General features: G+C 42.5%; 1 protein-coding gene across 9 annotated transcripts in view; it reads right to left on the bottom strand.

The window, feature by feature from the left end:
• Positions 1-13,642, bottom strand: part of PHF20 (PHD finger protein 20) — a 64,186-nt gene that overhangs the window by 6,608 nt on the left and 43,936 nt on the right. For all 9 annotated transcript variants that reach the window (XM_042835512.1, XM_042835517.1, XM_042835519.1 and 6 more), the window contains 5 exons: positions 11,787-11,948; positions 10,668-10,837; positions 5,444-5,543; positions 2,973-3,168; positions 338-737 (listed from right to left, as the gene is read on the bottom strand). In XM_042835512.1, coding sequence (XP_042691446.1) covers positions 338-737; positions 2,973-3,168; positions 5,444-5,543; positions 10,668-10,837; positions 11,787-11,948 — 1,028 coding nt within the window. The remainder of the gene's footprint in view (positions 1-337; positions 738-2,972; positions 3,169-5,443; positions 5,544-10,667; positions 10,838-11,786; positions 11,949-13,642) is intronic.

Below are 13,642 nucleotides of genomic sequence, written 5' to 3'. Positions count from 1 at the left end.
AGCAATGTGTTTGAGTGCCATACGTGCTCGCCCTGCTCTCTCCCTGGTGTTCATCTGCACTGTCTAACGCAGCCAAGTAAGGAGCAACAAAGTGCTGGTAGACTGCAGTGCATGTTCCACGGACTGTACCAATGATTTAAAACCCCAAAGTCGACTTTGGGATGAAATGGTGAAGATGATTACATCTATTATTTAAATGTGCACCAGCAACCTAAATTTAGCACTGTGACAGGAAAAAAAGTAAAACAGAAAAATACCATTAAAAGGGCGAATGAGTTCTGCACTTGGCCAGACACACACATTCTCCCTGCAGAGAGGCTTGTTTTAATATAAGTACCTTGGAGTAATTGTGTTTGGATTCATTTTCCATTTTACATATCTCTCGGTCCAGATTCCAGCCGAGCCTCTCTGACAGGACGTCATCCCCATTTTCCCTGATTCTATTTACACCCTCATCCATGGCTGCACCTCTTGTTTCCACCACCAGCCTCTGCTCTATAGCAGGGTAGTAGGCCCGAGGTTTCTGGTAACAGTGTTCACTCGTGATGTAAGATTCCTCCACAGAAGGAATGGCTGAGGGTTTCTCAGCTGTCCCATTCCAAGTTCTATAACTCGTTGTCTCCTCTTTGCAACAGTTTTCTTCAATGTGAATGATGTGTTTCGTATGGATTTTTTCATCCACCGTGATGTGCTTCCATGGATGGCACCAGAGCTTCAGGTCAGGATGTTCTTTATTTCTGTTCAAACATAAAACAAGTCAGACATCCACCAAACTTAAACTCAAAGTAGGCTGCATTACCACGTAAAGAAATCAAGCAAGAACACCTGCAATGCTACACACTTCAGTCATCAGTATCAACAAAAACACACAAATAAGATGAAATAAGATGATTTCCCTGACCTCCACTGTGCATCATCAGTGCTGTTAGGTTCACTGTTTTCATTTCTCTAACACGGCACATGGAGCAAGCGTTGGCATTAAGGAAAAGGTGAAGAATAAACTTCAAAGATATGAATGCAAAATTTCACCAACATTGCCCTCAAAGGCAGAGATTCTCCTCCTTGTTTGTAATTTGACAACATTAGCATTAACCCATTTTCCTGGGGACAGCTGTAGAAGTATTTTAAACAGGTAAGTCAAGTACGCTCAAATTAAAGCACACCATTGATATAAAGTGTATTTCTATCCCAGTGAAACAAGGCCCCTCCAATCGCTCACTTTCAGATTTTTGCCTGCAGCTCCCCCCAAAGCAGCTTCAGAATTCAACCTGCTGATTTTGTCTAACCCTCCAATAGTAACAGTGGCAGACTCAGTTCCCTCACATCTAACTTCCCTTTAAACACCCATGGGATCACTGGGAGAAGTATCACCTGATATGCCAACATGTCACAGTCCCCCCAGCTGCCCTTTATAAAAATCCTCATTTCTCTTGTTTTCAAGTTGACTAATTGGAACAACTCTTGAGCATTATTTATTCCAGCAGCAGGGACAGCTATAGCTATCAGATTATTCATAGATTTGTTCGTTGTCACCCCCTTGGTGAGGCACCCTGAATGCACTTCTAGAAAAGGCAAAGCCAGGTGCTCACTCACCAGAGCTTTCTGCTCTAGCTCCACACATTCTGCACCTAAAGGCATTCTTTGCTGAGCAAAGCAGCAAGGGATCCTTTGCATAAGGCAGAAGGCTGGCAGATGACACAGCAGCTACACAAGGGTGGGTGCTCCCATGCTGAATGCCCGAGCTCCCTTCTGAGGGCTGGCACCAAACCTGCCACAGTGCCTCTGATCCCATGCAACCTGCTTGAGATACTGAGCAACACCCTCCTCATGACTGTGAGATCATCTCTCCCAGCCTGTAGATCTGCATCAGCACTATGACCACTCTTCTAATTCAGTCATTTTTTTAAAAAAAATCCACTCTGATTTATATAATGATGAAAAAAAACCTGGGGCTGCAATCTCCAACAAGGATCACCCATCTTTAAGGGAACCAGACCATACAACAACTCCAGGGTGGGAAAGGGAAAAGTGAACAAAGCCTGTAACAACCATCACATACCTGTCCAGTGCTCCAGCCCACAACACCAGGCAAATCTCAACTGACAGCTGAAAGTCACAGTCTAAAGCACTGCTACTTAAGAAGAAAAGGCTTATGGACTGGTCTCAGGATATTTGCTTTCCAGTCACCCCAAGACAAAGGTACTTACAGATCTGACTCACGTTACAACTGGCACCTTCTCGCTTTAGGCATTCCAAACACTGCCAGTGGCATTACTGCAACACCACAGATTAAACTTAAGGAAAAAAAAGACTGAAGAGAGTGGAAAGACTCCAAGCTTTGTTTTCTAACTAGCTGTTGTTGACTGTAAATTGTAAATTATCAATGAGTAAACTGCAAATGTTATTCAATCAATTTGAAACTGCTAGATGTGGATTAGAAAAAACCTCTCAGTCATCAGTACCAAGGGTGACCTCAAACAGAAGACCATTGATTTCTCCAGGGACTATGAACAGCACTGGTGCTGTTTTTTGTTTCTAGCGTACCATGTTTGCACAGAACTGAGTTACTACAGATCATTGAAGGTCCAACTGCTCTTCCTCTACAGGGCAACAAATTATGCTATAAGAAGAGATGTGGTTTCTACTCAAACAGCTAAGATTTAAAATTACTGGATAGAGAAAGTAAGTGTTCAAGAACATTGCTATGGTGATACACCGTGCTCTAACTGCTACTGCTCTATTTTGGTGCTTTAGGAAAAGCTGCTGTTAGTTTTTTCGTATTTTCCCAACTTCTTCACACAGCCAGGTCACACTCCCCACCACACTTATCCAAGACAACATTAGCAATTCAAACTACAGTGACATATCTGCAGAGAAACACAAAAGTCAGTCCAAATTTCTTGTTATTTTTCTACTTCTTGAGATCTAATTCACATTGAGAACATATCAACTGATACTTAAACACTGCTTACTTCAATATGCTCATCTTCAGCTGCAGTCCATGCAGTACTTCTATCACTCTCTGCACGTCGCCAAGAAGCTGGTGAGTGGCTACTATCTTCTTGGCATTCTGGTGGGAGTAATTTTCTTCCAAGAACGCTAAGCCGTGCATGTGGCCATTGCTCAACCACTCCTTCTCATACCAGTACTTTAAGCTGGACCTCTGACCTAAAGCAACAGTAATGAGCGTGTTAAAATGCAGCATTAACTATAGCATGTTAACATTACTGGTGGTAACTGTGATGATCTGTCTTGCTGCAGCTTACTAGCCCTTATCAGCAGCACTAAGAACAATTTGGTGACAGCAGACAAAACTTTGGAGATGGAAGAACTTGTACATGGGAAGCAAAATGGTACCTTGGTCAAGAAAATCTTGTCCCAGCTGTAAAAGCCAGGGGCATTCAGACCCTGATTCCACAACAAGTACATGCAGCTGATGTACAGAGAAATGTGTGACTGTAGCAGGGTATCCTCGAGTATAACTAAAGCCAGCCTGGATACAGCTCTGCAGACAGAAATGCCATGAGAGACAGCGGTCCTTCTTGTTTTCAGGTGACAGTTCAGCGCCCTGAGAACACCCCACTCACTGCCCCAACCACTGCACTTACAAAGCCAGAGATGTTGCAGGAGCACAGGTCAGAACCATATGCACAGAAGTCTCCAATACAAGCAGGTTAATATTCATTAGAAAATGGCAGCAGTCAGGGGTTTGTTGAAAAATAGAGTCAGTAGGCAGCAGGATGAAACTAGGGGATTGCACTGCCTACCCACTGGGAAGCACCACTGGCTGTGCTGTTACCCAGGGCACAGGCACACTGAAACAGAACTCTCAGGGCACCCTGAGAAATTACTCCTAGATTACATCCCTTTTGGAAGGTAATTAAAAATAGCAACAAAATGATTGCTAATACACTTTTAAAATTGGGCACAGCCATTTCCAGATTCATAAACTCTATCTGAGCTCATTTCAAGCTAAGGAAAGGTTCACTGAAACTGAGAATCCACTTTATAGCTTGCAGCCAAAATGTTGGACAAAAATTTTACCTGTTCTGGAAATCAAATCCAAACAAAAAATAAAATTTTCAGGATCTTCAAAGCAAAAAAAAAAAAAAAAGTGATTACACTAGTTAAGCAAATTAAATGCTAGCTGCAATTGGTTTTCACTGGAAAGCATTCTGATGAAGTTCAAGTGTGATGGCACGACTTCAGCTTGCACATGCACCTCAGCTGGGTCCAAAACTAAATGCTGAAAGTAAGTGGTTAGAGCCCTGGGTGCAAAATACTGCATTAATGATTATAATAAACACAACCTTAAAGTTTATAAATTATTTGGCTAAGATAACTGTATTTAAGCATAGTGTCTTGTCTTTGCTTCGAGTACAAACATTGTTAGTGCACAAACTCTGCTTAGCCGCTAGCAAACAATTTAGGAGCCTGAAGAATGTGTAGCTGTCAAGAAAAGCAGAGGCCACTATCTGAATAAGCACCTAAACTCCATGTGTCCAACCCACTAGTTTAATGGTTTGTTGCCTTCTTTTTGATATTTTAATAAAGCTACAAGGAACAGAACTTTTTTATTTGTACACATTACCTACATACACTACAGTATATATTCTGTATACAGCCCAAGACGACTGCCTTTCACTCAATGCAGCCCAGGCAAGCCAAAAGCTTGGAGACCCCCGACATAAGCCAAGAGGGCTTGTGATGAGGCAGGCTGACATCCCAGGCATCTCATCACACATGAGCACGGACACAAGCCCAAACCTCATCCATTTCACACTCAGCAAGGCTTTACAACACACAGAAGGAAGCCAGAAACAACCCATGTCAGAAGGGCAGTTTTTATCTGCTGCATAAGATGAGCTGAGACATTCTAAACTATTCAGCCTCATGTTTAGGAGTAGAAAATGCATTGCTTAATTAACTCTGACTGTGGGTAGTACCCACGGTAACTTCTGTTTATATTTATAGATGTGCCTCTTCCAAACAGGCCAAGGACATCACAGCTGTTGAGAACCAGAGACATCTTGCTGCTTTGTTTTAATCAGCACATAAGCCTGGCCTCTCTGGAAGAAAACTGCAGTCATGTCCCTTAAGATGTGTCTGCATTTTAATCATAAGGAGTTTTACTGAATCCTCCCGAGTCTTTAATTTGTTTTCTGTAGTCAGGCAGTTGAATCAACTTCAATTCTTATTACTGACAAACGTGACACAGATGGCCACAGTTAAACACTGATTTCCATTCCTGTCCAGCTGTAATTCCACAACATTGACTCATGCATTCACATGAGCTCAGTTACGAATTCATGAAGTTGAATTTCTTTACTGAAGAGACATGGCTAGTGAAGCAAAAAAAAAGTTTAATCTTTGCAACAGCAGTATACAAACTAATAGTTGCTACATACATAAGGAGGCTGTGTAACTTCAAAAATTTCCATACCTGGGGGATCTTGGCAAATATAGCAGGTGTATTTCTCAGGTACATTATCTTCCAGTAAACCCATACAGACTCCATGCTGCCAGCACAGACACTCTTCACACTGTTAAAGTAAAGAAGGGCACATCAATGGAGCTCAATATTTTTACCTCAGTTAAGAGATGCATCATCTACACATGTTAAAACAACAAGGTGTATTGGTGTCCCTTCCCTGGCAGCCTCAAACCAACGTACTAAAGAAACAGACTGCGATGCTATTACAGTCCTTCCCACATTTTTCACACGATTTATGGAGATGGGACAAATTATGCAGTCAAAGCAGAGATCCTGAGAAGTACCAAAATGTTCCCTTCGAAGATGAAAACCTTTTAGGAGATGCATGCACATGTTATCAAGGACAGCAAACATAAAAATATATCAAGTTTTCTAATGTAAGTTTTTCACCCTCAAAGAACAAATTAACATCTTAACTGCAAAATCAAAGGGATATTCACAATACACAGAATTAGCCAACCCTGTGCTTCACTGTACCTCTAGCATTTTGTTCATTTCCACAAGGGAGCTTCCATTCATAGAGAAGAAAAAATCCTAAAGTTTTTAAGATCTTCCTGATGTTTATCCTCATTGGTAAAGACTGAGTACTACTTTATAGTGCAGTGACACTACTTAACATGTAATCCTTGTACTTATATCTGCAGCTACAGGGCAGGAACAACTACACCCACACATTCTGCTTCTGCCGCTTTCTTTTCGCCCCTCTGGCCTGGACAAGCAGCCCAAACCATAACTGTAGCCTAAAGGCCAACAGAACATGAGACAAAACCACACATAAGAATATGAAGTCATTTTTAATTTGAAACTGTGTGGTGTGGAGTTCGCTTAGAGTTCCTCTTTCTATGAGCAGTGAAACTGCAGATAATGGCAACTGCAAGCAATCCGAGAGGATCCTCGACCTGCAAAACACCAGCTTGGAAGCACCTCAGTTGTGCTGGCCAACACCTAATTAATGCCCTTCTCATCTGCTGCATTTCCTCCGGCCAAGAGAGACAGAGACAGGAAGGCACCAGCGGCTTCTGCGTATGCCATCTGCTCTAAGCAAGCATGGAGGAAACTGGAGCACAGAAACCGCCAGCGAGAAACAGACTTCTGAAAAATGGGACTATCAGTGTCTGGCCTTACAAATGGAAAAGGGGATCTGAAGCAGGAAGATGTTTCCAGGAGATATTCAGAGACCAGCCCCTGTTCACCAAGTAAGATACACAGGAGCCAGAGGAAGCTGTCCTAAAAAGAAGACAGACAAAGAGACCCAGCCTTCCTGCTACAAAACGAGAAGGGAGCTCCTGGACCGGTCACACCTGCGCCCTGTACATCAGGCAATGAAACACACAGCTCCCTCCTTCTGTCTGCACCTCTACCTCCCACCTCAGCTGGGCTGAGCCTGTTGCTCTGGGTCCACATCAACACCCCTGCCCAGGCAACAGAAAGGAGATTGAGAAGTAAGCCAAGTAAGAGATTTTGAAGAGAAAAACGTGCACAAGCGAGCTGAATTTCAAGCAAGAAAGAAATAACCAAGCCCAATAGAACATACATTTAAAGCAGCTTTTCAGCAACCAGAACAACAATATCCTGATTCTATTGACACCCATGTCCTCCAAAGGCGCTGACGCTGAGGCACACCATTCCCCATCTGATACACACAAGTTCACTGATGTTTATGTACAAAAAAACAAACAGAAGGGACGATGTCATTTTGTCCGGTCTTTTCTGGGGGGCCCAAGTAGAACCTTAAAGATACAGTCCTGTGTTTTCTAAAGCAATAGGAGGCAAAGTAGTAAAACTACTACCTTCATAGGAAGTTATGGAGACTAGAATGAAATCACAGTGATTGATAAATTAAATTAAAAAAAATAAATCAATAAATAAAAAAAACACTTTGAAAACAGCTATTAACTGGAACAGGTACTTGCTTTACAAAATCTATTTGTGCCCTTGCTAATGAACAATCTTTGTGCACAGTTTGCTTGAGACAACATAAACCAAATTCAAGATACGGGAAGAGTATTTTATCAGTTATCTTAACTTGAATTTACCAGGACATTTCCTATGAACTCAAAGAGATAAACAGAGACAACTCTGCTTAACTGGGTGAAATCCAATCAAATGTTAAGGCTCCCCATTCTTCCAAGCAAATAAAAGATGCTGCCTCGTTTTTTCTTCATTAATTCTTAATTGGGTACATTCATGAAAATGAGCTCAGTTTGAAGAGAAAATGACTTGCAGCTGTATTTCCTGTAAGGGGACACAACGCAAGCATCATGAGAAGACTGAACCTCCACTCACAAGCACAGATTAAGTGTTCTACTTCCTAACTTTGCTCTCAAGTCAAAGCAGTCTGGTTTATAGGTATGTGCTCAAGCAGGTGCCCCAAACATCTGTGTTCTTCAGTGAGATCTCTATGAAGGAATATGAAGGAATCTCTATGAAGGAATAAGCAAGAACAGAAGAAACAGCTCAACAGAAACAAGTGCAAAGACAATATTCTTCCAAAAACCCATACACTGAAATCATGCATCTTCGGGAAGAGAAGACAAGCCCAAGTGCAAGCTCTGTTAAGGCAAACTCTTCCAAACTAGAGTTTCCAGATATCAAAGTCTACACAGGAAAGAGGGAAGAAAATCTTTCCTCCTTGCAAATCCACGATAACTGACATTTTCCTTTGACTTTCTGGATACTTCCAGTACTTCACCTCTGAAAATGAGTTCCCCTCATCATAGTTCCACAGCTGCATATAAGAGGATCTTTCCCTTATATCAATGATCTGCAATTGAAGAGCTAACTCAGACATTTCTACACCAACAATTAAAGGCCAAACTGCTCAGACCATTTTCTCAAAAACTACAGGCTGACCAAAAGGAACAGAGGGCACAGCACTCAGCACCTTAGGTTATCTGCATTGCTAGCCCTTGTTAACATCTCCTTGCTCCCATCCCTATGACTAATGCAGGTACCTGCCATGCTGCCCATCTGCATCTCTCTAAGAAAATAACCTGCTCTCCTAGATAGCTCTCCCATTACACAAAATGTCTTGTTTTTGTTCTTTAAAAAAATAAAACCTTTGCAATGTGTTAAAGAAACACCCAATTAGTTAAGCCTAGAAAACCGCAGCTCACAAAAAAAGCAGAAAGCAGCAGCTCACAAAACCTTACAAGGAAGCTATGCTTAGACTATGCTCTGGCCAGCTGACGTTTCTCTGCATTATTCAGTTGTAGACCAGCACTGAGACTGCTTCTGCTGGAATAATCACAGCCCAGTCTATGCCTTTCCATACTTCATAGAGCCATCTCCTCTGAAAGCAGCCAGCTCCTGTTATGACCAACAGCTTTCTGTCTCCTCTTCCTCTCCTACTCCCAGATGCCATTCACTCACTCTGAGCACTCATCACCACTCCCTTCCCAACCAGGGCACAAGGCACATCTCAGCATGCATCAGGATCCAACACTAATGCAAACCGTACGTCAGAATGAAGTAAGCACTACAAGAAAGGTGTTGGACCTTCTTGGATAACCCATCTGTTAAGCACTACAGAAGACCAAAGAAAACCACTCAATCAAGTTAAATGTTAAGCCTGACTGCTGAGGACAGAATCCAAGCCCAGCTGCACTAAGACAATTGGAGAAAAGGCTGCTGATGTTCAGGACAGAACAGGTGCTTCTGTACACCTGCTGAAGAAGCCAACAATTCTTCACACTAGAACTAACCCAAGCAGTGCACTCCTCTGCCCTTACCAGGCTTCTGCCCCTACTCAAGCAACAAAGGCACCAGAAACAGGCAGAACCTGCAAGGCAGGCTGTGCCAGCTACTCCATTCCTCCTAGTTCTGAACACTAAGAACTCAGACCACTGCAATATACTAGCAGCTATCCCAGAAGCCTGTTTAACCCCTCTTCCATTAAGGGGGTTAAACCTCACAAAAATTAACAACAGGATGCCTGGGGAGACAAAGAATTTTTAACTCCACCTATAATTTCTGGCAATGTTATGTTTATAGTAAATAAACATGGCTCAGAAGTCAGCCTGCCTTCTGGAAACAGAACACCAAGGATTTGCAGTTGTGAACAGAATAGTGCAAGCTTCATTACTCTGTCAGGCAGTGCCCAAGAACTGCAATTGCTGCTTCCAGAACAGACCAACAGACCTTCCACTAACAGGACATCTGAAGTATCTGCCTGGAAAACCAAAGAAGTGAAGAGGTGATGCTTTATGGAACACCAGGTCAGAATGCATCTCAATAACCCAATGACGTCAACACACTGATAAGTCCCCCACAGTGCTCTGTGAAACACTGCTGTCACTGCTGCTTTGAGATAAAAAAAACTCACCTGCCATCAATCAGTGGCAAGACCTACAGAGACGAGCAGGTAATCCCCAAAGTATGTAATCCAGACACCATCATGACACTTTCAAAAATAAACAAACACTTCAAAATAATCTAATAATTACCTTGAAATCTGCAGTGAGCCCACAGTTACACTACTGTCACTTTGACCTGAGGTCCCACCATAAGAAAGAGATGGACGTAAGCCTCCTGAAACAAAGCTCATTCTTCAAAAGGCAACTATGAAAAGCTCATTCAAGAGCATGAAATACCAAGTCCCCGCATGACTTTTTTTCCTGCATCTTCTAAGGCTTATGGGGACTTTCTGAAGGAGACCACACAGCTTGTATGAGAAGCAGAAGAAAAGTAAACTGAAGCAAAAGAAGCCAAAGTCAAATATATACCAAAACCTTTGAGATGAATAGAAATTGGGTAGAATGACTAAGTAAGAGCAGAAGAGAGGGCAGTTTCAAAGAGACCTTTAATCACCAGTGTTAAGTGGGCAGACAATAGACACTGCTCTGGCTGGCAAGTTTTCTGTACACTCAATTTACCAAGAGTACAATGGACAGATGGCTTAATGCAGATTAGCAAATGCAGAGAACACTGCTGAACGGAAGAGCGTGGTTTTGCTTAAAAAAAAAAAAAAAAAAAAAAGCTCCACTCCACTAATTCAAAATGCATATTCTCTAAACCTAGGAAGTGTTCCAGGTTTCTTTTTTTTGTAGATTTGCATTTTTCTAAAACAAAACACAAACACTAAACCCCAGTAAGTGACAAACCAACTATTAAAGACTTTCATAGATTCCTCCAGCTTAACCACTTCCCTCAATAACAAAACCTGAACCTTTACCTGAATCATGAAGTCGTTCTCTTCTTTTACTTCACAAATACACCGAACAATCTCAAAGTCACTTTCTTCAGCTTCTTCGTCAGGATTTGTGGTTACATCAACATCCTGACTGCAGTCATCGTCGCTCCAAAGCAAGCTGTCCATCGATGACTCACTCATGGTGTCCTCCTCTATACAAAAAAAAAAAAAAAGTCAAATACCAGGTAGTTACAGAAAGGTCAAAAAAAACTCCCAAATAACCCTGGATTTGTAGATACACATTTCTAAACGTGTCAGTTCATTTTTTTTAATTCAAGGAACACCGAATTTGTTCATTAACACTGGCACAGGTTGCCCAAGGAGGCTGTGGATGCCCCATCCCTGCAGGCAGTCAAAGCCAGGTTGGATGTGGCTCTGGGCAGCCTGGGCTGCTGTTGGCAACCTGCACACAGCAGGGGTTGGAACTGGATGAGCACTGTGGGCCTTTGCAACCCAGGCCATTCTATGATTCTATGAAGTTCTATACCATCATTAATAGTTTGTTCAAAACAGGTTAAGTGTGGCAATTCCTGAGCTTTAAGAGTAGCAGAAGAAAAACGTGTCTTTTTTACTGCACTAACTTGTAGCAGCAAATATCAAGACACTAAAAGATCATGAAAGCTGGAATGCAGCAGCTTTATAAATATTATAAATATTACGAGGTCACTAATGTCTACTTGAGAGCTGCTTTTCTTTACTTAGTTGAGAAAGCCATCAGAAAAGCATGCAGTTCTACAGATATGGCAGGATATACAACCACAGCCAGTGGTGTCCCAAGCACAACACACATACCATACAACCTGCAAAGCACCTATTTTTAACTCTGAATCAATTTTCACTTTGAAGGAAACCTTAGGAAAAAATAACAGATTTAATTACTGAACATTCATCACAGAGCTCATAAGGAGCTGCAAAAAGTGCAAAATTAGTGAGTTCTCAAAACAAGAGGAAAATACCCCTAAAACTTCAGTGGAAATACAGACAAAGACAAAGCAAAGGCACCAACATCTAGTTCAGGCAACCAAACTAGGTTCAGTTTGGGTCAGGTTGGGCAAAGGAAAGACGCAGTCCTGCGTAAGAACAGCCAAAGAGTTATTTTACCATTAGTCTTTGATTTTCCTCGGTGGTGTCCAGACTCAGAGCACTGCAGCAGTGTGCTTGGGTGGGCAGACGATTTATTTGAAGAAATACTTTTTGTGACAACTGATTTTTCAGGAGAAAGTTCCTGTGCAGTATCTGTGTTCTCTTCACTAGCAGAGTACTCTGTAAAATTGTAAGCACTGCTGTTAGAAGTTTGTGGTCGAGGAAAAAAAACAAGAAAAACGATGTCTAGTAACAGGCACGTATGATTCATGGAGCGTCCACTTCAACATACCAGGAGTCAAGGATTCACTATGCTGCTGAAAGACTCGTCACCAAGAGGCAAGAAAGACACCATACGAGCCAATAAAAACCTTATACAGCTTAACCATCCTTCACTGCTGATGTCAGAAAGGCTGAAAATGCTGGCTAAACTAAATCCAGCTATTCTGTAGGCTGAATGTGTCTACAAACACTTTTGCATTACAGCCACTTCTACGCAAGCACTGTTGGCTGGAGACCTCTCCTAACATCCCAGTTACTCACACAGCATACATGTTTCCTTCCCAGTATCATGGGCTACAAAGGAGACTCTCTCTTCCTAGCCTACAGACAAAATGGGATATTTGAGTGGAAAAGTCACGGTCAGGAACATGCAGAGAAAACACCTAGAACAGCTTCTCTGAAGCACCAGCTTGCCACGTGCTGTCCCATACATCAAACCTGGCTGTGTGCAGTGGGAGGCAGCACCCTCCATACCAGCTACTTGCAGGAAGCCTGCAGGGTTCCTTCACTAAAGAACAAGGACATCAGCAAAACAGAAGGCTGCTCTAGCTGTAGTCACTGCATGCACCTCAAATTACTCTAGCAAATGGAACTGTTAATAGCTTGTATACAGAGAAAAGAGAAGAATCTTTATGTCCAAGCATCACTGAGCTTCTCAACTGCTGTGGCTCAAAGAACAGATTACTGCAATGCTAGCCTCAGGTCTTAAAGACCAAGCATTAGCAAAAAGGCTGCAAATATGAATTACAAGAGCCTGCTTGGTATTATCTGTCCCTCAAGAAATGTGAACCTACACAGCTGATGACTGAACAAAACTGAAGCAGTCCAGGAAGTACACTGTTGGAATGGCAGTTAAAATGTGCTGTCCTGGCCTCGCTTTGAAAACTGAAGGAACAAACCACCAAGCCTTTCCTCCTGACTGAGCAGCATAATTTATCCAAGTTCAAAGCATCTCAGATTTTAAAACCAGGTCTTTCTGACTGTGGTTTTCTGAGATCCAACAATCTGCTGCATTCAGAAGAACAATTCACCAGGCATCCTAAGAAAGTTTTATTTCGGATACTTTTGCCTAAAAGGAAAAAGTTAGCAGTCCAGCATTTCAAATGAAAACTATATCGAACCCCCTGCCAAGGAGACAGTGCCTTGGAAATCTCCTGCAGCTTTTATGTTGTAACACAGAAGGTAATATGTAACTTGCTTGTCTCTCATAGTAACTGATAAAAATTGAGAATCTGACCCCCCAGAAATATTGCTGGACATTTTATAGGAAGGGAGGGGAGAAAGGTGGGAGGAAGCGTGTCAGTGTTGGAAAGTCACTTCTCACTGCTCTGGTGCCAATCACTTGATAGCACTCCAGTTTCAGCACTGGTGGATAAATCAAAGCTCCTCCACTCTTGAGTGCTCTCTGCCTTCTTGACCATGAAGTGTGAAGATCACGGAATGGCCAGGGTTGGAAGGGACCTCAAGGACCATGAAGCTCCAACCCCCTGCCACATGCAGGGCCACCAACCTCCACATTTCATAGCAGCCCAGGCTGCCCAGGGCCCCATCCAACCTGGCCTTGAACACCTCCAGGGATGGACGGGGCATCC

This window comes from Centrocercus urophasianus, unplaced genomic scaffold (assembly GCF_019232065.1).
Source record: "Centrocercus urophasianus isolate 14NV4802_14NV808 unplaced genomic scaffold, USGS_Curo_1.0 seq_53, whole genome shotgun sequence".
NCBI classification, from domain to species: domain Eukaryota; kingdom Metazoa; phylum Chordata; class Aves; order Galliformes; family Phasianidae; genus Centrocercus; species Centrocercus urophasianus.
The sequence above is the reverse complement of the archived record's forward strand: the minus strand, read 5'-3'. Positions and strand labels throughout refer to the sequence as shown.